The 25,510-nt window shown below is 54.4% G+C and overlaps 1 protein-coding gene across 2 annotated transcripts in view; it reads right to left on the reverse strand.

The window, feature by feature from the left end:
• BMP7 (bone morphogenetic protein 7) overlaps positions 1-25,510 on the reverse strand; it is a 90,145-nt gene that overhangs the window by 33,618 nt on the left and 31,017 nt on the right. For both annotated transcript variants that reach the window (XM_045885987.3, XM_064573390.1), the window contains exon 2: positions 23,904-24,096. In XM_045885987.3, coding sequence (XP_045741943.1) covers positions 23,904-24,096 — 193 coding nt within the window. The remainder of the gene's footprint in view (positions 1-23,903; positions 24,097-25,510) is intronic.

Here is a 25,510-nt window from a genome sequence, read left to right on the forward strand (position 1 = left end):
CTTTTTAGAGCCACAGAGGATACCGAAGACTCTAACTTGGACTGTCCTGTCCCAATGGAAAAATAACGAGACGGTCTTTCGCGACCACCTCTCTTCCACTTCTTCCCTGGGCCCCTGGACAGGCAGTTCCAGAACTGGCTTGGGGGATGTCTGCACAGATTTTCACCTTACAAACAAGAGTTTCCTGCTGTCCCCGTCTCCAGTTTGCCCTGATGACTGCCCTGGCTATGGAGCGCCGCAGTCAGCAGTCCACAACAAACAACAGAGAAGAAACGCCCCTCCAAATCCAAACAGCTCCCCCGCTCAGACAGGCTCCCCGGGCCCTCGTAGGAAGCGTCCACACCACAGCACAGAAGTCGCCAACCTGGGTGGTGACTTTGCTGGAAAATGTTATTTGCAGAAAAATGTGACCAGATATCTGGATAAGCCCTTATGGGCAGTAAAACAACGAACAGTAACTTGGGGCCCTCGAACAGTGAACGTCTTGCCAGATGATACCAAACGTTCTTATTACCAGCTCGCCTTGACTTATCCCGTGAATCAGCAGGAACACACCAACTCCCCTCCCCCCAGCCTCGGTCTGGGTCTGTTCTGGGCCTGCTTGGAAGGAGCAGAGGCGCATTTGAAGGCACCGGGGCAGGAGAGCCTTGGAGAGGCGGGAAGAGCGGGATACTAAAACAGGCTTTGCTTCTGCCCCGAAGGTCTGGGCATGAGGTTGGCCCACATGAAGAGGACAATGTAGAAATGACTCTGCAACCAAGTCCACGGGGACAGGTGGGAGAGTGGGCTCTTCTAGCTGCCACCTTGAGCATCTCATTAGAGCACAATGGTTCTTACACAGGGAAGGACATCTGTGACATGTTATTTACCTTGAACACGCTGGCTTCCCTGACCCAGCCCGGGCGCAAGCAGAGGCGAGAAAGGCTCAGGGTGACGGTCCCCCAAGGAGCCCGACAGCACTCCCCCACCCTCAGCCCTGCTGGAACTCCAAGTGCTTCCCTTGCGTCAATTCTCCAGGGTCCCCAACGGTAAGACTGTTGTTCCCATTTTACAGATGAGGATGGGGGGCTCCAGGGAAGTGAAGCCAACTGTCTACGCTCAGTGACCTTGTAAGGGACAGAACCAGGCGCAGCATCGGAAGTCTGACCCCAGAACTTGAGCACGTGAGCCCTGTCACTTCCTTAACTCAGCTCTCACCAAAGGACAAGAGACACAGGAGGTGGTTGGATCCTACGTAATGCCTATTACTGTCACAATGGTGTGTGGAGCAGAGAAAATACTAGATAGGTATAAGATCTGGGGGGGTGGGGAAGAGAGGAGAGTAGGTCGAGCCAGCTGATTCCTGGGCCTCAGTTTCCTCCTCTGTAAAATGGGAATAATGCCACCTTCTTCAGCAAGTGTGGAGACCCAAGGGAAGACCAGCTAGGCAGCAAACTCTCAAGGTTCCTGGGGCATCTCTAGAGTTTTCCCTGGCGCACATTCCCTGCTAGATCTGTTTGGGCCCCCATGTTATGTGACCTCCCCAAAACCCAAGAGTCAATAGTCAATAGACTACCTATCCATTCAAAGAATGTTCACTTTGACTCCAAAGTTCATCCAACAAGTATACTAGGATGTTCAGAGTCGTAGACTTTCTGCAAATAGGGCCACCCGCAATTCCTCCTACCTCGGTACCCACAGGCAGCTCTGCCATAAATCAGTGGAGTCTGTTCCCCATGTCTGAAGTCCGGGCTGACCTTGCACCTTGCTGTGACCAGTAGGACCCAGTGGAAGTGAGGCCCAGCTCTGTCCGAGGCTTAGCAGTTCCATTTTGGCTCTCTGGGAAGCTAGCCATGGATCAAGAAATCGGACTACTGTGCTATAGAGAGAGACTGCATGGCAGGGGGCAGAGACCATGGGGCAAGAGGGTCTAGCAAAGAGAGAGACAGAAACCAAGCCAGCCCCCAGCTGAGCCGCGAGCTTCATCAGTGACCACGGCAGACACCGTAGAAAGTACAAGAACCACCCAGCTGAGCCCTGCCCAAATTCCTGAGCAACAAAATGACTGTCGATTGATTACACTGTGTTGTGGGTAGTTTGTCCATCACAGAGACAGAACCCAAACCATAGTTGTACTGTTTATTACTGAAAACCATCTACTAAGAGACACGGGTAAGACATGGTGGTGTGCACAAACTTCCATATAAATCAACACTTCTTGATGAGGGGGAGATAGGGTATCAAGCGAAAAGGTGTTATAAAACAGAATGTATAGCGTGTACATTTCCGGAGAAATATAAAATGCTAAAAAATGGTGAAAAAAAGAAATAGAAAATTTCAGCCACACAACATGCATTAAGAATTGAAATAGAGGGGCGCCTGAGTGGCTCAGTTGGTTAAGCGTCTGCCTTCGGCTCAGGTCATGATCCCGGGGTCCTGGGATCGAGTCCCGCATCGGGCTCCTTGCTCCGCGGGAAGCCTGCTTCTCCCTCTCCCACTCCCCCTGCTTGTGTTCCCTCTCTGACTGTGTCTCTCTCTGTCAAAAAAATAAATAAATAAAATCTTAAAAAAAAAAAAAAAAGAATTGAAATAGAAATGAAAAGCCTTTCTCACCCCCCCATTCCTAAATGGCTTTGTACTCTGTTTTTACCAAAATCACCAAATTATCAACAGACAATTCCTGCCTATACAAATTGGTCAAGAAAATGGGAGAGGACAAGGTGGGAAAAGCTAGTCCACCATGGCCTCCAACAACGGACAAGGCCAATGTGAATAGACATCTCTATAAAGATATACGAATGGCCAGTGAGCCAATGAAAGGAAGGCCAGCATCATCAGCCACCAGGGACTCAGAACCACAGTAAGATAGCACGTAGCACCCACCAGGATGGCTAAAACCAAAACAGACAGTAACAAGTGTTGATGAGGATTCACAGTAACTGGGCCGCTCATACACTTCTCATGGGAATGGGAAATGGTGCAGCTGCTTTGGACAACAGTCTGGCAGTTTCCCAAAAGGAGAAACATAGAGCTACCATTTGAGGTAATTTTACTATCCAACAGAAAAATGAAAAATAGATCCACGCAAAAGCTTATACACAGATGTTCATAGCAGCATTATTCATAATAGCCCCGAAAAGCGGAAACAACTCAAATATCCATCCATTGATAAATGGATAAACAAAGTATGGTAAACCCACACAACGGGAAATTATTTGGCAGTAAGAAAGAATGAAGAACTGAAACCTGCTACTCTGTGGATGAACTCTGACATCATTATGCCGAGTAAAAGAAAGCAGACCACATACGGTGTGATTCCATTTATATGAAATGTCCAGAGAAGCAAATTTACAGAGACAGAAAGCTTAGTGGTTGCCAGTGGCTGGGAGGGGGCGCACGGGGGGAGGGTGGGTGCTAATGGGCACAGAGTTTCCTTCTGGGCTAATGAAAATGTGGAATAGTGGTGATGGTCACATAGCTCGGAATAGACTAAAACCACTGAACTGTACCCTTTACAAGGGTGAATTGTACAGTATGTGAATTATGTCTCAATAAAGCTCTCTTTTTTTAAATGGATAAAGCCCACTGAAGCCTAAAATACAGAACATAGAGCCATTATGCTAATAAGATGTGTTCCCCCCTCTGCACGTGGTCATCAATAGCGTCCCAATGCAGCGGCACCTTCTATTTCTGAAAGAAGCAAGATCGACGTGGGACAGCCTATTCCCATGTTCCACCCGATCTGCATTATGACCCCGGGGGAGGGGGCTGGCCCGGCTCTCAGCCCCCTTCCGTGGGTGTGGACGACATGCCCGCTCATCCAGGCTCACAGAGGGGCTACCGAGCTGGGACGCAAACGTGGCCTCGCCTCACCTTCTCCTGCTTCTCCCGATGGAGGCAGCAGTAGCAAGACCCCGAAGGTCAACTGCTCCCTCCTGAAACCCAGGTTGCCCTGAAGCCCTGCTCTCTGTGAGGCGTGAACCGCCGGTGACCCCAGCGTCGTGGCACGGAGGGGTGTTAATATTTAACCACCAGCCTGGGAACAGGGTGGTGCTGGGGCCGGCGGCCTCCTGCTCCTGGGGACAACCCTGGGAACCAGCTGAAATCTAACCCACAGAGAGAAGCCGGAGGACCGCATGCCACCACGAGAGCTCCTTTCCAGCGCCTCACAGCCCCCCTTCCCTGGAAAGTTCCACCCCGCTGGAAAAGTGGGTATTTTTAAATCCCAATGTGGGAAGGTGGAAAGTGCTTTTTTTTTTAGCCCTCTGGCTCCTTAGAAACGATTCAGAGACTGTGATCTCAAGGGCCTTCACCACGACCCACTCCCAGAGCGGGATGATCCCATGCAGGATGTGGGGTGCCACCCCCGGACCAGGGCCTCCGGGAGATCAGCACGCCACACAAATGCAGCCCCAGACAGGACAGCCCTGGAACCGGCAGACTGGCCAGCTTGGAAGTCTGAGGGTTTCTCCGGGCCAGTGCAGGAGCTACAGGAAACAGAGAGCCCAGCTGCAACCCCCCCCCGCCCCAGTGCCCACTGCCTCATCACTGGAGAGAGCCTCCATCCCACAGCCATGTGGGGACGATGCCTCCTCCCACCTTCTGCCAGCAGATCCTAGCGATCTGGGGTCTTAAGAGCTGAACGGGGCCTTGGAAATCTACTCCCGTGGCTTTAATTTTCAGCTCGGGAGGCCAGACCTTGTGCACGGGCCGCTGGTGGCCACATGGGGAGAGCCAATTCTGGGCCTCTGTCTTGGGTGGTATGATGGAAAACACTATTGCCATCCTGGCCTGAGACCCAGCTCAACAGTTGTCCCCCGCCCCCGGGGTCCCTCAGACACAGCCCATCGCCTTCAGGGAGCTGGGGTTTGGAAGGGCCACATCTGGAGGCATCAGGGTCTCTGCAGGAGGTCTGGCTGGCAGCTGGGGGTCCCAGCACCAGAACACTAAGGCCTGGGCCACCAAGCTCGAGTGAGGGACATTCTCTCACCTCATCCTCCCTCCTCCAATGGTGTACGTGAGGTCACGACCCCCACTTTATAGACGAGACAGTGGAGGTGCAGATGAGTTAAGAAAGTGTCCTCAGCCAGTGAACAGCAGGCCCCAGACAGGAAGCCACACAGAGCCAGCCTTCCCATTGGGACCCCCAGCCAGGAGTCCTCCCAGGGGTTAGAGGACGTGGAGAGAATCCAGGAGAATGTGGCTAGCTCCGTGCCAAGTGACCCCCATCAAAGAAAGAGAAATGAATTTCAGATTATGTGGTGGGCAGAATAACACGTGTGCGTGCGTTTCACGCACGCATGTGCACACACACACACACACACCCCGGAAGTCCACATCCTAATCCCCAGAACCTGTGACTTGTCGAGGCAAGAGGGCCCTGCAGATGCGATTTAGGTGGCGCCCTGTCATCACCAGGGTCCCTGTAAGGCAAAGAGGGCGACAGACAGAGGTGTGAGCATAGAAGCAGAGTCACAGGGAAGTGACTGCTAGCCGGAGGGCATGAGCCAAGGAATGGGGGTGGCATCTGGAAGCTGGAAAAGACAAGGCAACGACGGATTCTCCCCTGGAGCATCCAGAAGGGGCTCAGCCCTGACACACCTTCAGATGAACTCAGTGAGATCCATCTAGAACTTCCGACCTCCACAGACATAACATAGCAAATGGGTGCTCTGTCAAGCCACGAAATTTGTGATTTGTCACAAAAGCCATAGGAACGGATGGAGTTCCACTCCTGAAACCAACCCTGAACACCCCTAGGTCCCAGGCACTCTGTGAGCAGCCAGAGATGGAGCTCTGACTCCAGATGAGCTGAACGCATCACACAGTGAAGGCTATTAGACCCCGATCCGGGGGCATGAGGTGAGGAAGGAGTCCTCTGGGGCAGCAGAGGAAGGAAAAGCACTCAAGTGTCTCCTGAGGCAGGTCAGAGGGATGGGCAGAGTTAATGAAGCCAGGAGGGCAGGAAGGGCATTCCCGCAGAGTGTGCAAAGCAAATGAGAGAGGCGAGGGGAGCCTGCAGCCATGGGAAGGTTCTGGGCCGAAGCACAGGTGGGAAGAGTCTCCAGCAGGGGTAACCTGCAGACTCCCCTCCCTCTCCCCTGCTCTGACCCTCACCCCCACCCTCTGGCTCTCTGGAACACTGCAGGGCTGGGCGCTTTAAAACTCTGCACACTGTGAATTGCTGCGGGGCCTGGAGAACATGCCCCAGAAGACAGAGAGCAAGAGTGAGTGCGGTGGGGAAGCCCCAGCTTTCCCGGGCTGACGTGACGTCACGGAGGGGGAGCAGGCATGCTGCTACTCAGCTCAGGATGAGTCAGGCTGGGAAGCCAGCAGCCCCCGTGCACCTGGAGCCCGACCAGCACGCAAACACCAGGCCCACAGGGGAGCCGGGAACGAGATCAAAGGGCCCACGGAGGAAGTCGGGTGTAGTGCCATGGGGAGTGCCCCTCCAGAGCCCCAGGCTGGGGAGGACCCAGCCCAGGTCCCCAGCACCCCACCTGGGGCTCCAGGAATGCCATGCCCTCTACCAAGTCACCCGAACAGGCCCTGGCATCCCTGGAACAGGAAGATGAAGTCGGGGAGGTCCAAGGCTTTTTTTAAACCCACTTTCTTTAAGACTACGCATATCCAGGAAGGCTAAAATTAAGTCATTTGGGAGGAAGGTGGAAAAACACACAAAGAAGCATGATACCCTCCACCCACGGCCAGAGCATGAGTCGCCAGCCCACGGTTTCCCCACCCCAGGACCATCTGTCTGTCTGCCTCTCTCTCTCTCCCTCCCTCCTCCCTTCCCACCCCTGCCCTTCACCTGGGCATTCACAGGATGGTCAACAACACTCCTGTCCACAGTCCAGGAGGCCCCTGTTGTCAAAAGTCAGGAAGCAAATCAGCAGCCATTAAGGTCAGGGCCTCAGTTTCCCCATCTGCAAGAGGAAGGGTTTGGAGTTTACCAAGTTCTCAAGAACTGCCTCCATTAATCGAATACCCAAGAGAGGAAAATGAGAGGGTCAAAAATCAAAAGGCTCTGTATTCAAATAAGGGTAGAATGCACCACATCACTGCTCCTTGAGATATTTCATAATGTGCATTAGCTCTTTAACAGCTCTGAGAAGTCCTGCTGCAAAGAAATGTCTACTCTGGCTTTGGCATGTGATAAAGAGGCTCTCAAACATGTGTGTACACATGGGTCATGGGGGCACGAGGTGGACAAGGAGGAGCACAGCTAAAAATAGAAGGTTCTCCCCTATCGGGGATACAGCAACCAGCAGGAGAAAACAATCAGGAGGTCTGAGTGGAGCCCAGGATCCTCCTTGTGAAGAATCCTCCAGGTTGGTCCTTGGGTCACACTTTGGGTGGGCAGGGATGTGGGCATTATAACACAAGGCTTTGGGTCTTAGGAAAGTTAAATCCTAGTCGAGTGACCCTGGGCAAGCCAACTTCTGTCCTTCAGGTTCTTTTATTTATAAAGTGGGTTAACTATGAGGATTGTTCTCAAAATGGTTTAAATGGGATGATACAGTCATGAGGCCAAGCCGGTGTCCAAGGCTCATGGCTCCAGGTTGGAGCAGACCTCAAAGTCAATGTGAACCTCTGCCCCCCCTCCAGATTTAAGCTACTCCAGCCCCAAAGCAAGGAGCTCACAACAAAGTTCTGACCCTCACTCAAGATGCAACGATCTTAGAGCAGGCCTGGCTCATGACGCCAGGAGCGCTTGCTCATTCACGATACCTGAGAGGCAGCTGCTGTGGTCCCTATCCACAGGTGGGAGGCTGGGGCTCAGGGAAGCCAGCAATGCTTCTGGTGGTGAAGGACCCCAAGGGGTCCCACTCCCACCCTCCCTGACCCGCCCTCCCCTGTCCCCAGGAACCTGCGAGGCCTTGAGGCCTTTCAGAGCCTCCTATCTGAGTAGATAACTGCCCTGCCTTCAAGCCGTTATTAGCTCTTAGAATAAAAAGCCCAAACTCCCTAACGTGTTCCCCCTGCCTCCCCGACACCCCCCGTCACCCCACATTCCTCCTGCCGGCCCCCCTTCAGGCTCTCGTCTGTGCAGGGCCGCAGCCAACCAGAGTTGCCACCTGCTACATTGTTCCCGGTCTTTTCATCTCCATCACACCTGTTCCTCCTTGAGCGCCCCAGGGAAGCTTCCAGCAACACCCTGAGGGGCACGTTGTCCTTAGACACGCTCCGAGCCTCTCCTTTCCAGCGCTCAGGCTGGTGTTTAAATTTGTTTGCAGAGTTCTTTGGGTTTTCCTCTTGCCCAACCAGATTCTGAGCTCCTAGGGCCACAAGAGCGAGGCCTGCTTTGCCGGCCGCTGGGGTAGCCCCAGCCCCTAGCACACAGCATGGCACACAGTAGGTCTCCAATACCTGCTGAGCGAACGTGCTGGCGCCTTCAGACCACTGCCACCAGCCCGGGGGGGCTCCGGATCACGTTCTATCGTCTGTGTTAGTTAAAGGGCAAAAGCGAATGCTTTTGTTTTTCAAATGACTCTAGTGTTTCCAGCAGTGGATTCACCCCCAGTTCCCGGGCCTCGGCCCACTGCTCCCTCCTACCCCAGTGCCCCCTGGGGGTGCCTGGCCCCACCACCGGTCAGTCCCAGGCCCCGCACAGCCCACTCTCCCGGGCTGCCTGTGTCCTCGGGGGGCTGCCGGCTGGCCCGAGCAGACCCCCGCGGGAAGCTGCCGGGGACGCGGGCTTCACCTCCTCCACGCCTGCACCCTCAGCAGCAGCACCAGCTCCTTTATCGGTATGTGTCCGGGGGGACCAGGAGGACACGGACGGCCAGGAAGCCGCAGCTGGGAAGAAAGCCAACGGCAGATTTACTTTGGGACCCGACTCTTGTTCCCCTTTGCTTCCAGTTTCCAGGGTTTGGGCTCCCGAGTTTCCGGAAACTGGAGGCCCTGTCACTCGGTTCAACCGAGGCACAAAGCACATCGACACCAAATGACAAGAGGTAAGCCGCGCTGGTGACATCAATCACCGAAAGGCCTCGGGGGGGGCGGGCAGAGAAACTGGGCCTGCTGGGGAGCGCCGTGGGGCTTCGGAGGTGGCTCTGGAAACCCAATGGGGGGTGGCTGCGTGCATCTGGCTTCGTGGAGGCGGGCGGGCGAGGCGCCACGGACAGCAGACTCATCTTCTGAGCCTTTCCCTGGTTGCCCCGTTTCCTCCAGCGCCAGACCAAAATAGAATGAGGTCAATGCTGCCTCTTCCACGCACACTCAAGGAATAAACAAACCAACACAAACACAGCTTTCATGCTGGGTCATCTTCCCTACCTTTCTTTCTTTCTTCCTTTTTTTTTTTTTTTTTAAAGAACCACAGGCTGTTTTAAGATTCCAAACCCAGAGGCGGAAAAGTCAAGTGAAGCAGGCAGTGGACGGAGAAGGGAGGTGAGCCTTGCAGCTGGGTTTGCGGAAGAAACAAGGATCATGATCGCCAAGGTCAAGGTTTTCAGAAACAAAGGTCAGATCAGAGCGCCTCGATGCAGAGTGGGGCGGGGTGTCTCGGACTTCACTCTGACCGCGGGTCCTTCAACGGAAGAGCGGTGGCCAGAGGGAAGGCTGAGGAGACAGCTCGCTGGGCCTCACGCCACCGAGCCCCCTGATGGCGCTGCCAGCTGGGCACCCCGTCGTATCTTCCGTCGTATTTTGGGGACCCCCCAGAGGCAGATCCTGAGTCAAGGACTTAAATGCAAGTAGCCTGAGAGGTGCCCCCCACCCCGCCCCGGGAACCACCTACGTGAGGGAGAATGCGAGGCAGGGATGGAAAAAAGCCCAAACAGGACACTGTGCATCTGGGGCTCACACCCTCTGGGTCCCCAGGACGCAGCATGAACACCACTCCACGCGGTGCTTCCCAAGGTGACAGGAAGCTGCAGGATTTATCTACCAGTCCCTGACTGCCAGCAGCGGAGGGCTGCTCCCGGGAGCCTTGGCTCCTCCATGGGCTGCAGACATTCCCAGGGTCAGAGAAGACCCTCGGGCAGGAGAGGTCAGTGCCGGGCGGAAGCATCCGGGTCTGCGGCCACCTCACTGAGGAGGGACGGAGGCTCTGTCTGAGGCCACAGCTGGCGAGGCCAACACGGCAGGAGTCATCCCCCTCCGAGGTGGCCAACAGGGGCTGGAGGAGAAAGACTCAGGGCAGGGACAACCACTCAAGACACCCATGGCCATGGGCCAGCGCAAGAAGACAGTGATGAAGAGGAAGGAAGCAGCTCCCTTTATTGCCCAGGAAGCAAGACTGTGGGGGTCACAGGTTCTCCTGGGAATTCAGGGTCTGGAGATGCACCCCAGGCCCTCTGATGGGAAAGGGATCTGAAGCAGGACTCTGTTAGCAAAAGCTTTCCAAGGAGAATCCCCATTTCCTTTCCTTTGACAATAGGTTTCTCTGGAGGCTCCTGGTTCTGACTCTGAGTCCTATCTGCCTCACAAACCACCCTGCCCTCCCTACTCCACGCCCCCCACCCATGGGCCCAATCCCTGAGTCAAAGGTTGAGTGCAAATCCCCAACCTCATGACATTGAGGGGAAAAAAGAAGTCTGCTTTTGGACCTAGGTATCATCTTTCAAGAGTCCTTAATTAGGCCCTAAAGAAGAGTCAGAAAAAGAAATCCTATTCCTTAAAAGGCTCTTATAATCTAGTCTTCACTCAAGAAGCAAAACTGTTTGCTCTGTGCCAGGCACTGGAAGGATGGTCGTTGAAAGCCCCAAAAGTTACAAGGTGCTTCAGGCTGAGGATCTAGTGATCTTGACTCCCAGCTGTCCAGGTTCAAAAGACAGTGAGACCGTGCCATGATGGGGGTCTGAGCTAGATTTTAAAGTAGGCAAGGTTGTGGGGGCACCTGGCTGGCCCATTCAGAGGGAGCACAAGGCTCTCGATCTCGGGGTTATGAGTTTGAGCCCCACACCGGGTGTAGCCATGACTGAAATAAATAAACTTAAAAAATAAACGACAAAGAAAATATAAAACTACAAAAAGAGTCAGATTTAAAAAAATCATACTAATAAAGTAGGTAGGGTTGAGACAGACTAGCAGTAGAGGGAAAGGGTTATGTACAAACACTCTGTGAAAAGCTGATTGAAGGGCAAGGTCATTAAAAACAAGCGAAGTCTAAGAAACTCATAGGAAGAGGTGCCTTAGGGGACACGACAAGGAAAAGTCATGTGGCGTCCCGGATGGGATCCTGCCAACAGAAGAAAGACATGAGGGTAAAAACAAAAGGAATCTGGATAGATTACTGACCTGAGCTAATGATAATAATGCGTCAACGTGGGATCATTTTTTATAGCAAATGCACCATACTAATGTCAGATGCTAATGGGGGAAGCCAGGTACAGTGAGTATGGGAATTCTCTACTATCTTCTCAGTTTCTCTATGTCTAAAACTTCTAAAAAAAAGTCTCATAATAAAAAGTAAGTTATATTTTTTCAAAAAGTTGGTTTGGGGGTATAAGTGTGAGAATCAAACTGGAGTAGACTGGACAAACAGGGAGATGGGCTAGAAAACACGATGTGTCCAGAGCAAAGGGGTATGCAAATGCCAACCTGGCCACACCAGAGGGCATGTGTGTATGTGTGTGCATGCATCAATGTGTGTGTATATGTTGTGTTTTGTGTGTCTGTGTGCACGTCTGTGTGCATCTGTGGATGGGTGTGCGTGTGTGCATCTGTGTGTGTGCCTGTGTGTGCGTGTGTGCATGTGCGTGCATGCCTATGTGCATGTGTGTGCGTGCCTGTGTGAGTGTGCATGTGCACACCTGTGTGTGCATGTGTGTGCGCACGCCTGTGTGCGTGTGCGTGCATGTGTGTGTGCGTGCCTGTGTGTTTGCATGTGTGTGTGCGTGCATGTGTGTGCGCATGCATGCCTGTGTGCGTATGTGCATGCCTGTGTGCGTGTGCGTGCATGTGTGTGCGCATGCATGCCTGTGTGTGCATGTATGTGTACATGCCTGTGTGTGTGCGTGCCTGTGTGTGCCTGTGTGTGCATGTGCATCTGTGTGTGCCTGTGTGTGTGAATGCCTGTGTGTGCGTGTGTGTGCATGTGTATGTGCACACCTGTGTGTGCCTGTGTGTGTGTGCATCTGTATGTGCGTGCCTCTCTGTGTGTGCATCTGTGTGTGTGCGTGCCTGTGTGTGTGTGCATGCCTGTGTGTGTGCATCTCTGTGTGTACATGCCTGTGTGTGTGCATTCCTGTGTGTGTGCATTCCTGTGTGTGCATCCGTGTGTGCATGCCTCTGTGTGTGTGCATGCTTGTGTGTGCGTGCCTGTGTGTGTGAATCTGTGTGTGTGCGTGCCTGTGTGTGTGCATGCCTGTGTGTGTGCATTCCTGTGTGTATGTGTGTGCATTCCTGTGTGTGTGCATCCGTGTGTGCATGCCTCTGTGTGTGTGAGTGCCTGTGTGTGTGTGCGTGCCTGTGTGTGTGCATGTCTGTGTGGGGGGGGGGGTGTGTCTATGTAGCTGTGTACAGGAGACAGCTGGAAATGAGGCTGGAGCTGGACTGTGGAAGGCATGCCCCTGGATTAAAGTCCTGGGATTTCAAGGTATAGACGCAAGGTGTCCATCTGAATAGAGATATCAACAGATATGCACACCCAGAGAGTTGGCAGGGCCAGCTCCACGGGCATGTGACCTGTGCCATCGCTCCGGGTCCCACACACAGAAGGACTCTGTAGATGGTTTAATGCTCTGCCATCACTGTCTTGAAATCCATGGTACATTTTTAGCAAGTAGACCCACATTTTCATTTTGCACCGGGTCTCACAAATGATGTGGCCAGTCTTAGGGGCTTGTTTTTAACAATTAATAATAACAGCCACATCCTGTATGATTCCAACTATAGGACACTCTGGAAAGGGCAAAATTATTAAGACAATAAAAAAAAAACCAGGAGTCGTCAGGGTTTGAGAGAGGGGAGGGATGAACAGGCAGAGCCCAGAGGATTGTTAGGGCAGTGAAAATGTTCAGGATGACATCATAATGGTGGACCCGTCATTATACATTTATCTAAGCCCATAGAATGGACACCACCAAGAATGAACCCTAGTATCAACTGCAGACTTGGGGAGATATGCCATGTCCATGTGGGTTCATCCACGGTAACAGTGGTCCCACCCTGGCTGGGGATGTTGATAATGGTAGACGTTGTACATGTGTGGGGCCAGGGGGTGTAAGAGGAAGTCTCTGTACCTTCCCCTCAGGTTGCAGTGAACCTAAAATTTCTCTAAAATAAGATTTAAAAAAAATAAAAAGAATACACACGAAGACTTCTAGTTTCAACACCTGACCTGTTGGGGTTACAAATGAGAATTTCTGTTTTGTTTCTCTCTCTCTCTCTCTTTTTTAAAGATTTATTTATTTTAGAGAGAGAGAGAGAGCGTGAGAGTGAGTAGGGGGAGGGGCAGAGGGAGAGGGAGAGAGAATGCTGAAGCAGACACCCTGTTGAGCACAGAGCCCAACACAGGGCTCGATCCCAGGACCCTGAGATCATAACCTGAGCCGCCCTCAGGAGTCGGCCGCTTAACCGACTGAGCCCCACAGGCACCCCTCTGTGTTTCTCTTTAAACCCACTCCCAGGTGGTTCTGAGGACACCTCAGTTTGGGCCTCACCATCCCAGACCACGGGACCGAGAGAACCCGTGAGCAGGTGCGTGGCAGGCACTGAGCAGTGTTTCGGGGGTGGCCAGAGGTAAGCAAGGCGAACAGGAAGGTTGGAAGAAGACAGGGATGGTGAAGACCTTCCTATTCTGAGTGTACACATCAGAGCCAGCAGCACCCCCTGGGGCCTGTCCAGAACCCCAGCCTCTCAGACCCTCCTAGGTGGCTCCACAGCCCCCAGGGAGCCTCCCTCCCAGATGCCAGCACCCACTTCACCGGTCAGCATCCAGAGTGGGAGTGTCTGGGGGCTACCATCCCTCCCTCCACTCCAGGGCTTCTCAGCCAGGGGCCGTTCTGCCCTCGGGGGGCATGTGACGACATCTGGAGATATTTGGGGCTGTTGACGCGTGGCGGTGACATCTCACGGATAGAGGCCAGGGATGCTGCCCAGGATGGCCCAGCTCACACAGGGATCCGTGGTCATGCCGCGGCATGTCAGTCTGGCCAAGCCTGAGAGACCCAGCCTTCGAGGCTGCTGATGGAGGTGGCAGCCTAAACACATCAGCCCCTTGGGCCCTGACTGGGGGTCAGGGGTGCGACTCTGTCTCCCAAAGCCCTGCAGGATGAGGGAGCCAAAGTCACCCTACTGAGACTCTCAGTGGCCTGGCAGCCTGCCTTTGCCCACCCACTTCCCAGTGCCCCTTCCTCTGCTGGAAACATTTCCTAATTACTCACTTGCACACATAATCCTCGTCTTGGGGTGAGCTTCCAAGAAACCTGACCTGCGACCAGTGGCCAGCAGGCTTCACTCTGCAGCAATTCACTCAGCAGCAAGGGCTGCCTCACGGCCTCGAGCCCGGCAGGGATCAGGCAGGAGGGAGTGCCGCAATCCATTAGCAATGCCTGCCTCGGATCCCGCAGAGGGAGTGCAGGCCGGCTGTCAGCTTTCCTTCCTCCATTTCTGGAGTGGCAAAACGGAAGGCCATGGGCATTGTGCAGTGCTGGGGGGTTGGGAGAAGAAAATGGTGCTGACAGGCTGGCAAGAAGACGAAGGAAGGAAGAACCAGTGTTTGCAAGAACTTTGAGCATTTGCCCAGATGCCTACTTCTGCCACGAACTTGAAACAACCAAGGACTTCCACGAGCATGGTTGATTCCTTTAAAACATCATCTTCCTGGTAAGCCTGCCCTCCCCATCTTCATTGAGTTCATATTTGAGCAGGCCCTTTTCTTCCCAGCTACAGATGACCGCTCATGACCAAATTGAAAAATATTAATTCTCTTTGTCTCCTGCCAAAAAGGCTAAAGCAATTACAGGGCCTGATATGAAACACAGATGTTAATACATTTGGAAAAACAGGCTCCTATAGGCGAGCAGAGGTCCAAGTATGAAGTGCTTTTGGAATTAAAGCGCCAGATCAAGTTATACAGACAGCCCCCAATGTGAAAGCCATTCTCCCGAAATTCATTCCAATGTAGGAAACCCAGGGCCACAGCACACAGGCTGACATTTCCCCTATTTGCAGACGAGAACCCATCTACCCTTGGGTACCCACTGGCACACAGCTCCAAATAATATAATTATAATCATCACAGGGAAACTTCCCTAAGATTGAAAAGTATTATAATTATAGGCAATTTTCACTTTTTTGGAAATTGGGCTCAAATGCCAGAGAAAGATTGCAAACAAGGCCTTCTCAAGTTTCAGTTCTCGAAGAGAGAACACACTGGAAGGTTTGCTGGGACAGACCAGTCCAAGGCTGGAGGAGCTGGGAGGAGCTGGGAGAGTGCAAGGCCGGACCGGGCCTCCTTGGCGGCCACTCACTCAGACAACAGGGCTGTCCCTTGCATCTTCGTGCCAGGCCCTGCCTCGGAGCTGGGGATACCTGCAGGCAAGAGGCAGCCATGGTGCCACGATTCAGGAAGCCCACGCCCTAGGAGAAGGTCGGACACGCTTTCCTCCCCGCACACACACAGGTTTTCCAGAGCACCTGCTGTGTGCCAGGCTCCAGGTACAAAGAATAGGACAATGGGCAAAAACAGCCAACTCCCGCCCTCCCATCTGCCCCTGCTCAGCCGCTGGGCAACCGTCAGGGTCTCCGCAGCTCCCAGTCACATCATCGGGGAGGCTCCACCAGGGTCCCTGACCCACCCAGCTTCCAAGTGGTGGGATGGCGGTGGATCCAGGTGTCTCCAAAGCCCCCGGCCTTTCCCTCTTCATTACACAGGATTGTGGAATATGCTGGCCGGGTCTTTTGTCTTCTCTGCCTCAGTTTCCTTTCCCCCACTATTACCTGATTCCTAGGATTGCCGTGAAGGGAAAGGAAGAGGCGTATCTGTCAGCCAAGGAAGAAAAACAGATGAGACTGGAGAGGCAAGCTTCCTTTCCTTAATCCCTAACCTGGCACCGTGCCTAAGTTTCCCTGTTTATGAAATGAGGTGGGTGATGGTACCTCCCTGGAGGGGGGGGAGGTTGTGATGGGAAGGACTACAGAGTGCTGCATGGCAAGTACTCAAGGCAATTAGCTCTGTCATCATCACCGTTCCAGAAGGCCTGTCTCTTCTCTCTGTTCAGACAGGTGTCCTCAAGAAGGGGAGGGCAAAGGTCACGCACTGGGAAATGGAAGGCATCAGCCAAATGGATGCAGATGGACAGGCAGCAGCCCTTACCCACAGGCAGATCTGCAAGAAGACCACTTCATGGGGACATTTGCTCACCTTGACCTTAGCAATCAGGCATGAAACCCACCTGGAGGGATCAGAACGGGGCAGGGGTGGAGGAGTGCCCCTTGGTGGAATCATTTGGGTCTTCTCACAGAAAGACGGCCGGACCCATCCACTCACCTCGGGAACCCTACTTGCCACTCAGCTGCACGGTGCACAGCCCTCGAGCCCCTGGGAGGGGAGCAGGACGGAAGTCTGCACCCCCACGGAATGGATGAAGCGACTCATCCAAGGCCCCGCAGATCCTCAAAGGAACAGGAAGGGCAAGTCCACTCTGGGCAACTTCAAAAAATGTCAGTGTCAAGGTGACACTGGGACCAATTACATCAGAATTCTACAGGCGGGACCCCAGCACCCCAACTGTTACTTATTACCTGGTTTTGAGTTCCGCCTCTAGCGTGTGACCTCAGGAGGGTCATCTGACCACTCTGCCCCAGTGGTCTCATCCGCAAAATGGGAGAATATGGACTTCTCGAGGGCATCGTGAGGAGTAAGGGAGGATGCGGGCACTTGCAAAGCACTGACCTGGTCAGTCGCAGGCACGGAACCCGTGATCGTTGATTCCCTACCAACCCTACTCCCCACAAAGCCAGGCTTGGGATGAATTACAGAAGGAAACAAAAGCACAAAGATCAGAAAAACCACCAAGGCCCACCAGTCAGCCTCAGCCTGCAAGACCGGAAGCCAATGGCACTAAGTGGACCGACACAGTCTCTGCCCAGCAGGCTGTCCCTGCATGCAGGCTTCTTCCAGAGTGATCCCTCTGGACACAGGAGAGGACCCCAAGGGGAACCAAGGGGGCATCGGGGGCCTCTGTTCCTGCCCAAGCAGCTCCGAGCTGGGATTTGACAAAGGTGCTAAGGAAACCTGCCAACGTGTCCTTGACCAGGCTGCCCCGGGCCTGCTCTCCGCTCACCTTCCAGAACTCCGGTGGTGCCCAGGCAGCCAGCTGCTCTTTCCCTGCCCTTTGAAAAGGCTACCAGGGAGCTGAATCGGCCACTCCTGAGAAAGCAGCTCAAAACCAGAGCTCCCGCCCTGGGGCTGAGGTGTAGTGGCAAGATGTGCAAGCCAGGAGACGGGGAACCAGGCACGTAGGCCCTCAGGAGCCGCAGAAAGGCTCCCGGAAGCTTCCGGAGGCCTCTGGAGCCAGAGCCCGAGCGATCCACACCCTCAGCCAGCCCCTTCCCCGTGCCCCTGAGATTGTCAGTCAGGGTCTGGACTGCACTTTGGGCGGGGTCCTGTGGAGAAAAACAGCCATCTTTGAGAAACCAGGCTAAAGGGAACATGGGGACCTGTGCTAGAGGGAGTCTGTCCCTTCCGTCTCTCAGGCATATAAGATGGCTCACAGATGAGAGAGAAGAGAGCTCTTGGTCACCAGTCCACAGCCTGCAAGCTATACAAAAAGGCCCCGTCCCCCACCCCAAGACTCTGACGTATCAGGAGTTAAAAATCCGCCCCCCACCCCACCCCGGGGTGATTCTAACCCACAGCCAAGGGTGAGAACCAGAGCTTGGGAATCACAATCACCGTTCGAGCCCCAAGTGAGAAGCACCATGGTGCCGCCATGGCCAAGGACGTGAGCCCTAGAATCCCAGAGACCCGAGTTCAAGGCCCAGCTCTGCCATTTTCTGGCTACATGACCTTGGGTAAGTTACTTCCTCTCCCTGAGCCAGTCTCTGCACCTGGAAAATGGGGATACCAAGTTTTCCAAGGATCATTTTCAAGGTACATAGGAAGCAGAAGTGCCCGGCACATAGTCACATCCAGAAAGCACCAAATGATGGCAAGCCTAGAGCAGAGGGTGGGGATGTGCTCTGGTGTGTGACCGCGTCCCTCTGCCCAGACATGCTCACGGTGATTACAGTCAGAAAAAAGTCAAAGTCTTGCTACCAAGTCCTTAACCTTTACTTAGCATGATGAAAACTGGGGAAGGGACCATGAGCTGCACCCCAGAGCCGTCAATGCTCTCCCACAAAGACCGTCCCTGCACCCAGCACCCACGCACCTTCTTGTCTGTTTCCCTGGATGAAAATCATGAGGGCATCCCCGGGGAGCTTGTCAGAAATGCAGAAGCTCAGTGCCCCATACCCCGGCCCTGCAGAAGGCAGACTCGACTGCATTTTCACCAGATCCCCAGGAGCCTTGTCACCAAACTGTTTAAGGACAAGGAAGCTGCTGGGCTTCCTTCTCGAGAGGGAGAGGTCAGAGCTGTGGCAGGTGTGAGTGTTCCGGGAGGGTTGTGGACACTGCCAAGGAGCCCCAGGACGCCCCCTCTACGAGAGGAGCCGGGAGCGCTGGGGGCTCCCAGGGAGGGCCACTGGGGGTGACAGAGCCCCCCTGGCAACAAAGGGGTACATGCTTGCCTCCTCCCTCTCCTCGTCTGTCAGCTGCCTTGGCAAACAAGCCCTCGGCCCCCACTCCAGCCCGTCACGGGGATAGCTCCTTCTTCCTCAGTGACTCAGGCTGCAGCTGATCCAACCTTGGCCCCGGAGACCACTCTGAGGTCACCCTCCTGGCAACCAAAGTCCCTGAGACAGACCGAGGGACATTTTTCATCCAGCTGCCAACATCATATCGACCTTGGCAGTGACTGACATCCTTTGAACAGGTTCTGCTGCCCTGACAGGCCTGCGCGCCCCCCCTCCCCAGGGGTATCTCACAGAGCACCTACATCCCCCACAGATGGGGCAGCACTGGGGGAGCAAGCTTGGAACCTGCAGCGGGGAGGGGGGTTGGTGAGAATGGAAAATGCCCAGTCCAGTTTCCATGAATGAAACTGGTTAACTAATGCGACCCCCTGTAAAGCCAGGCCCGAGCCGGTCCGGCCTGAGGCCTGGGGTTCAGAAGAGGAGGGAAGGCTCTGATCCCTTGCCCCCCCAGCATGGCCACTGAAGCCAAAGTCCCCATCCCTCGACCTGCCTCGCAGCCCTACTTGTCCCACAGCTCCCCAAGGGCGGCTCTGGCGGCCTCTCCAGCTGTCTGGGGCCACGTTGCGAGCAGGGCCCGAGGGCCGTGGAAGGCCTCCAGCTCGGCGCATTATTGGAATTTAATCTGGATTCCAAGAGATCAAGAGGACTTGGTGGAAAGTGGCTGCCATAGGGGGAGAGATGCTGAGGCTAACCCAAAGGCAGCTAATCCCTGGCACCCCAGAGCTTTCCAATAAAGCTCAGGCAGAGGCTCGCCAGAGAGCCAGATGTCCCAGCTCCACACAGCTGGGCAGCAGGCAGCAGCAAGACCCCAGACCCCTCGGCAGAGGGAGCAGGCTGGCCACACAGCAGGGACAGGATCTGGGCTCCTCTGGGGATCAGATCAGCCGCAGGCCTTCAGCTTGAAGAAGATGCATGTCCCCTCCCCCTTCCCCCAAGTTGGGGAAATGCGAACAAGGGCCCCACCTCCACACAAGCTTAGGCCTTCATCCCACTGGAGACTGCAAAATGAGACATTCAGCAGAGATGGGGGGAAAGCACTATTGCAGACAAAACTTGGCGCCCCCCCACCCCCATTTTCCTTTGAAGGTCTTTGCATTCCCTGTGATGATGGCGATCTTGGTGAAGAAGATGGTGGTGCGGATGACGGGACAGTGGTGGTGATGGTGATGGTGATGAGGTAGGTGATGGTATTGATGGTGTTGATGGTGTTGATGGTGGTCATGGTGGTGGTGGTTGAGCACTGACTATGTTCTAAGGAAGTCTGTTAACCCACTTTATCCTCAGCACAGCTCTGGGAGGTAGATGCAATTATTATCCCCATTGTACAGAGGAGGAAACTGAGGCTCCAAAGGTCACTGCTTCCCAAGGCCACACTGGTATTAGTGTCGGGATTTGAATCCACACTCTAATTAGCCAGATTATCCCACCTGAGGAATCGCACAATAGAATCATTTTGCTTCTGGATTAAAAAACAGAACAACCCACCCAGAAAAAATATGTAAATAATTTAAAAAATTTTTTAACCTTTTAAGTTCTGGAGAATGAAGGTCTCACCTCCTTCTTTCAGGGCCAGAAAGGAAATTTAGACATCTACAGACAGCAGCCCCTTGCTCTCCCTCCATTCCCTGCCTCTTTCATACTTTGCACCTGCCATGTCATCTGGAGGGCGGGGGCGGGGGTCTGGCTACTTCCGCCAGTGCCTGGCACACAGCAGGACCCAGACATTGCTAATGAGGGACCTGGTCTCCCGGCAAGCCAAACGCCCCCAGAGTCAGGAACCCAAAGCAAGGCTCGCGGGCCCAGAGATGGCCTGTGGCCAAGCTGCTCACCGGGGGCAACCTATGATGCCCACCCTCGCCACCTGCCAGAGAGCCGCAGACAGCCGTCCCGCCCATCCCGCTTCCAACCACAGTGACTCAGGCCTTCTTCCCTCCCCGAGGGCCTCCGGATCCACCCCACGGAACGGAGACAGGGTCGAGGAGGGAGCAGCCTCAAACCGTGACGGGACACGTGCCCGCGATGCCAGCAGGCTGACACAGGCAGAAAGACAAGCAGCTGCTGGCTGCCTGCTGGGGAGGCCAAGGCTCGTGTTCCATTAAGCAAGGACCAAGTGGCTCGCCCCGTCTGGGTATCATCACATCCCTCTGTCCTCCCTACGACCCGTGCTTGTCCCCGCCTTAGGACCATGGCCTTTGCCGTTCCCCTGCAACTTGCTCTGTTCCAGCCCACGCCCCATTGCCAGAGCCTTCTTGTCATTCAAACACGCCCAGCTCAACAAGGCCATGGCCATCCATGACCACTCGATCGCTTCATGAGGCCAGCTCGTCTGTTTCCTTGCTTCCTGGTTTCCTGCCCTTCTTCTTCAGCCCCTGGTATGGGTTGGAGTGTATCCCCTGAAAAGATATGCTCGAGTCCCACCCCTGGTACCTGTGAATGTGACCGTATTTGGAAAGAGGGTCTCTGCAGATTAACTTCATTAGTTAAGTAAGATGAGGTCAGGGAGGGCCCCTAGGTTTCCTTCTAAGAGGAGAGAGGTGCACAGGAGAAGGTCCCGTGAAGATGCAGGGCCACGTGGCAACAGAGCAGAGAGTGGGCAGACAGATGTAGCTAGAAGCCAGAGCACCAACAGTGGACAGACACCCCCGGAAGCTGGAAGAGGCAGGAAGGACCCCCACCCACACCCTTCAAAGGTTTCCGAGGCAGCACTGCCCTGCCAACACCTTAACTTCCGACTTCCAGCCTCCAGAACCATGCGAGAGCACATTTCTATTGTTTTAAGCCACGCACCTCGTGGGACTTTGTTAGTCCAGCCCAGAAAACCAGTCCTCTCCTCAGCCACTGTTTCAGATGAGGCCCCTGGTCCCATAGTCCAGTCCCAAAGCCAGCACCTGGCCTATGGGTACTCAGGGGGGTGGGATGAACACATGGCTGGGCTCACAAGTCTCTCTCTAAGTGCAGTGGCCTCTGACCCCCACAAAAGAGGTCCTGTGCCTGTCACACCAGGCTTGTCTGTCTCAGGGCCCGGTGGGTGGCGACACCCCTCGCGAGAAATGGCAGCATCCCAGCCAAACCCCGGGGACACAGCAGTGGCCGGGAGGGCAAAGGCATTCTGGGAACTCCAGAAACTCGGAGAAAGAACCGAACAGGTGACACCAGCCAACACTTGCATTCTCTTCAGCCAAACCCACTTGCGGGGGCCACATTCCTGAGGTGAAGCCTCTTGCCAGAGACTCCTGAGGCAGGTGTGGGGAGCCTGCCAGGAGGGGTGGGGAGGGAGCCGGGCTCGGCGTTTGCACAAGTTGGCCGATGGAGTGCTATTGACGAGCTGCCTCTGGGTACCTGCCTCGCCTCCTACTAATCAGCCTTCAGGAGAAAAGTCAAACATATGTTTTTGTTCAGGAGTCCTGGGGGATCTGTCAAAACCCAGAGCAAATGTGTGTCACACCCCCAAAATGAACTCGATGCTTCTTCCTATAATTGGGTCTGGGGGATGGGGCACAGATGCTGGGGTTCAGCGGGTCATCATAGGATTTGGAGGTGATTGCCAAGACCGCGTGCCACCTCCCCCACGGCTCACCCTCCTTCCCGGTACCCTCCCCTCCAGGAGGGTCTGCGGGCCTCTCTGTAGTATAGGGTGAGTAGGGCTGTGCATGCGAGTGGGGGCTCTAAGATGCAAATTTAGTCAGCACTAAGACACCATTTGTCGCCCATCAGACCGACAAAGACCAAAACCGTCTGATCAGAGATGATGTTGTGAGCACATGAGAAACCGGCCTGCTCTTAGGTTGTTGGTATCAAGTGACATAACCTCCAGGGACAGCTGTCCAGCCAAGTCGATCAGTTACTGACGCGTGCACCCTCTGACCCCAGGACTCTACTTCCGGGGCTGTACCTGATAGACACGCACCGGTGTGAAATAATGCTGTCGACAAAAATAATGTGCCTCCCGCCTGTAACCCAGAAACGTGGAGAACCCACCAGGGTGGAGAACCTCAAGAAGCGGGAAGCGGAAGCTGCCTGCGGGACGGGCACCGGGGCTCAGAGCCGGGAGGGAGCCTTCCTGTTCACTGTAGCTGCTTTTCTCTTGTGAATGTGACAACGTGAGCACGTCTTACCTTCGCAAAAATCTCTTTTCAAAAGAAATACTTTTTGGACGCCCGGGCTCAAGTCCCAATTTGGCCACTTTCTCCCTGGGTGGTGGCACGCAGATGACACACCCTTTGGCTTTCAGCTCATGACTCTCCCCATGTCCCAGAGGAGTGGCCGCCTCACAGGGCTGCCGTGAATACGAAACCAGGTAACAAGTGCAAAACAGTGGAAACCCTCAGAAAGAGAGGCTTGGTTTTCTTAGTCTTTAAGAAGACGACCCCTGACATGGTGGTGCTCACGAAGGAGGTGGTGACGTTTCCTCTGTCCCCAGGGTGGTAATGGGTCCCCATTCCCGCTGCAAATGCTGAGACTGTCCATCAGGAGGTGCCCAGAGCACCTTCCCACCATTCATTACTGAGGAATGGCATCCAGCCATGACAAGAGTCATCCTGAACCAGTCCTCGAGTCAGCCCCTGGGCAGCACCACTGGGGTTGGTCACAGTCACCTCTGGAAGGCACCACGTGCTCGCTCGAAGCTCCGGCCCATCTCTGAGTCTCCTGACCTCTCAGGAGACCTCGAAACTGAAGGGTCTCAAGACAGTCAAGTCTTTCGACACAAGATCTGGGTTCCCAACCTCATGATCCTTAGAAGGCTGAGTTCTCTCTCTGCCTGTTTATTTCCGGGTTGGGGTTTTTATCCCGTTTTATGACAAATGGCCACCTTCACCGGTTGCCTGATGTCATGTGCTGGGTTTCACGGTGAGCAATGGGAGATAGGTAGACCCTCAAAAGATGCTCCTTCCTCTTCCCTATCCCCATCCCCTCTGTGCCCCTGACCCAGACCACCCATAAGTACCCACACGGGCTCACCTGGCTGTCCCCTCTTCCTAACTCAATTTGCTGACGGGGAGAGTTTAAAGAAATAGCAACCCACACCACAGACTTTCTTGACAGAAGAGGTGCAGTGTAGGGCCTGGCAGGTGGTGGCCCCAGATGGAAGTGGCCCGGCCCGAGCCACCGCCCCCTTCCTCCTCTGCAGCCTAAGGCAGCTCAGCCCCTGGCCCGGCGCCGGCCCCAGCACCCACCTGCCCAAGTGCTCCTGCAGCACCTGGTAAACGCTGATCCGGAACGTCTCGTTGTCGAAGCGCTCCCGAATGTAGTCCTTGTAGATCCGGAATTCAGCTGCGGTCACAGCTTCTCCTTCTGGGATCTTGGAAAGATCAAACCGGAACTCGCGATGGTGGTAGCGCGGGTAGAAGAACTCTTTGTCGTGCTCCACTGGAGAGGGAAGAAAGCACACACCCGCACCAGCCGCTCATTAGTTACTGGCTTTCGCTCTCCTGGCGCAGAGCCCAAGCATGCCCACGGCCAGAGACCCCTGGGCCCGACTGCCCCTTCCTCGCTGGCCCACGGCAGCCTGCAGACGCACAGCCTCGGACCCTGGGGTCACCTTGAACGAGAGCAGTGACTCTGCATCAACCCACTGGGAAGAGTGGGGCACTGACCGAGCCATCCCAGAGGCCCTGGACAGACGCCGGGTCATGGACGCTCAGGCCTGGGTTCAAATCCAGGGTCAGCCACCAACTAGCGGGCCTGCACAAGGTACCATGTAATCTATCTGGACCCCCATTTCCTCATCTAAAAATGAGGATAATAATCCTGCACGGGCTGTTGGGAGAGCTAAGTAACTGAACATCAACAGCTTGGCTGCTGGGAGGGCTCGACAACGGTGAGCTATTACGAATGCAGACAGACCGCACTCTGCCTGTCATGGGGCCCCTGAGGCCCAGCGGTGCTCAGCCCTGGCTGTAGGTGGGAATCATTATGGGGGCTTTGAAAAAACACTGACGCCCTGTCCCAGCGGTGAGCTGGTAAATACCTAGGAACTGGCTCTCTGGGACCTTATCTGTTGTGTTTACCAACTTCCATTTTGGCAGATTTCGAGCTACCGACGTGAAATCACTGAAGATGGAGGTGGGAGACTGGCACATGGGGGGGGGGCTCTGGCACTGTGCCCACTGTGCTCGCCCCTCCCTGAGCCAACTCAGTATCTTTGGAGAGGGGGTCCAGAAACCCATACTTCTTAAAGCACCCCAGATGTTTCTAACAGCCATCAGGGTTTCCAAACACAGCCTTAGACTAAAAGCAGAAAAAGTGGTGAATGGCAAGGTTGGGGGATGAGGATTTTTAAAATGACTTCTGGATAAAATAAGGCAAAGGCCTCAAGTCTTCTCCTTTATACTGGCAGTGAGACTAGACGAAGAGATTATGCCCATTTCATTGAAAATAAATGTTGAAATGGACGTAAGCCCAAAAAGAGTGTTTCTGGGCGTGGGCCTGTGATTCCCAAGGATCATCCTCTGATCCAAAGTGGAACGGGGATGAAGCTGGGAGTCATCAAGTGCTGGAAAGATGCAGAATGGCTAAGTTCAGGCAAGTGTGAGGCATCTGCAGATACCTTTCCTCTCCTGGGAGAAACAGCCCCATCTCCACTTCCTGTCTGGGGGAGGGGGGTGACCAGAGACACAGGGAAAATAGAGGAGAAACATGCCCAGCTTCACCTCCAGCTTCATCTTCCTAAGCTCTAGAAGCTCTCAGGCTGGATCAGGGCTGCCCAGCTGCAGGCAGGGCATGAACGCCTTTGAGGAAAAAGGTTCCCAACACTGGCAGCCCAAAGGCCCTTCCTACAGGC

This window comes from Mirounga angustirostris, unplaced genomic scaffold (assembly GCF_029215605.1).
Source record: "Mirounga angustirostris isolate CCGP_5_RB_7025 unplaced genomic scaffold, mMirAng1.0.hap1 SCAF_10, whole genome shotgun sequence".
In the NCBI taxonomy this organism is placed as follows: domain Eukaryota; kingdom Metazoa; phylum Chordata; class Mammalia; order Carnivora; family Phocidae; genus Mirounga; species Mirounga angustirostris.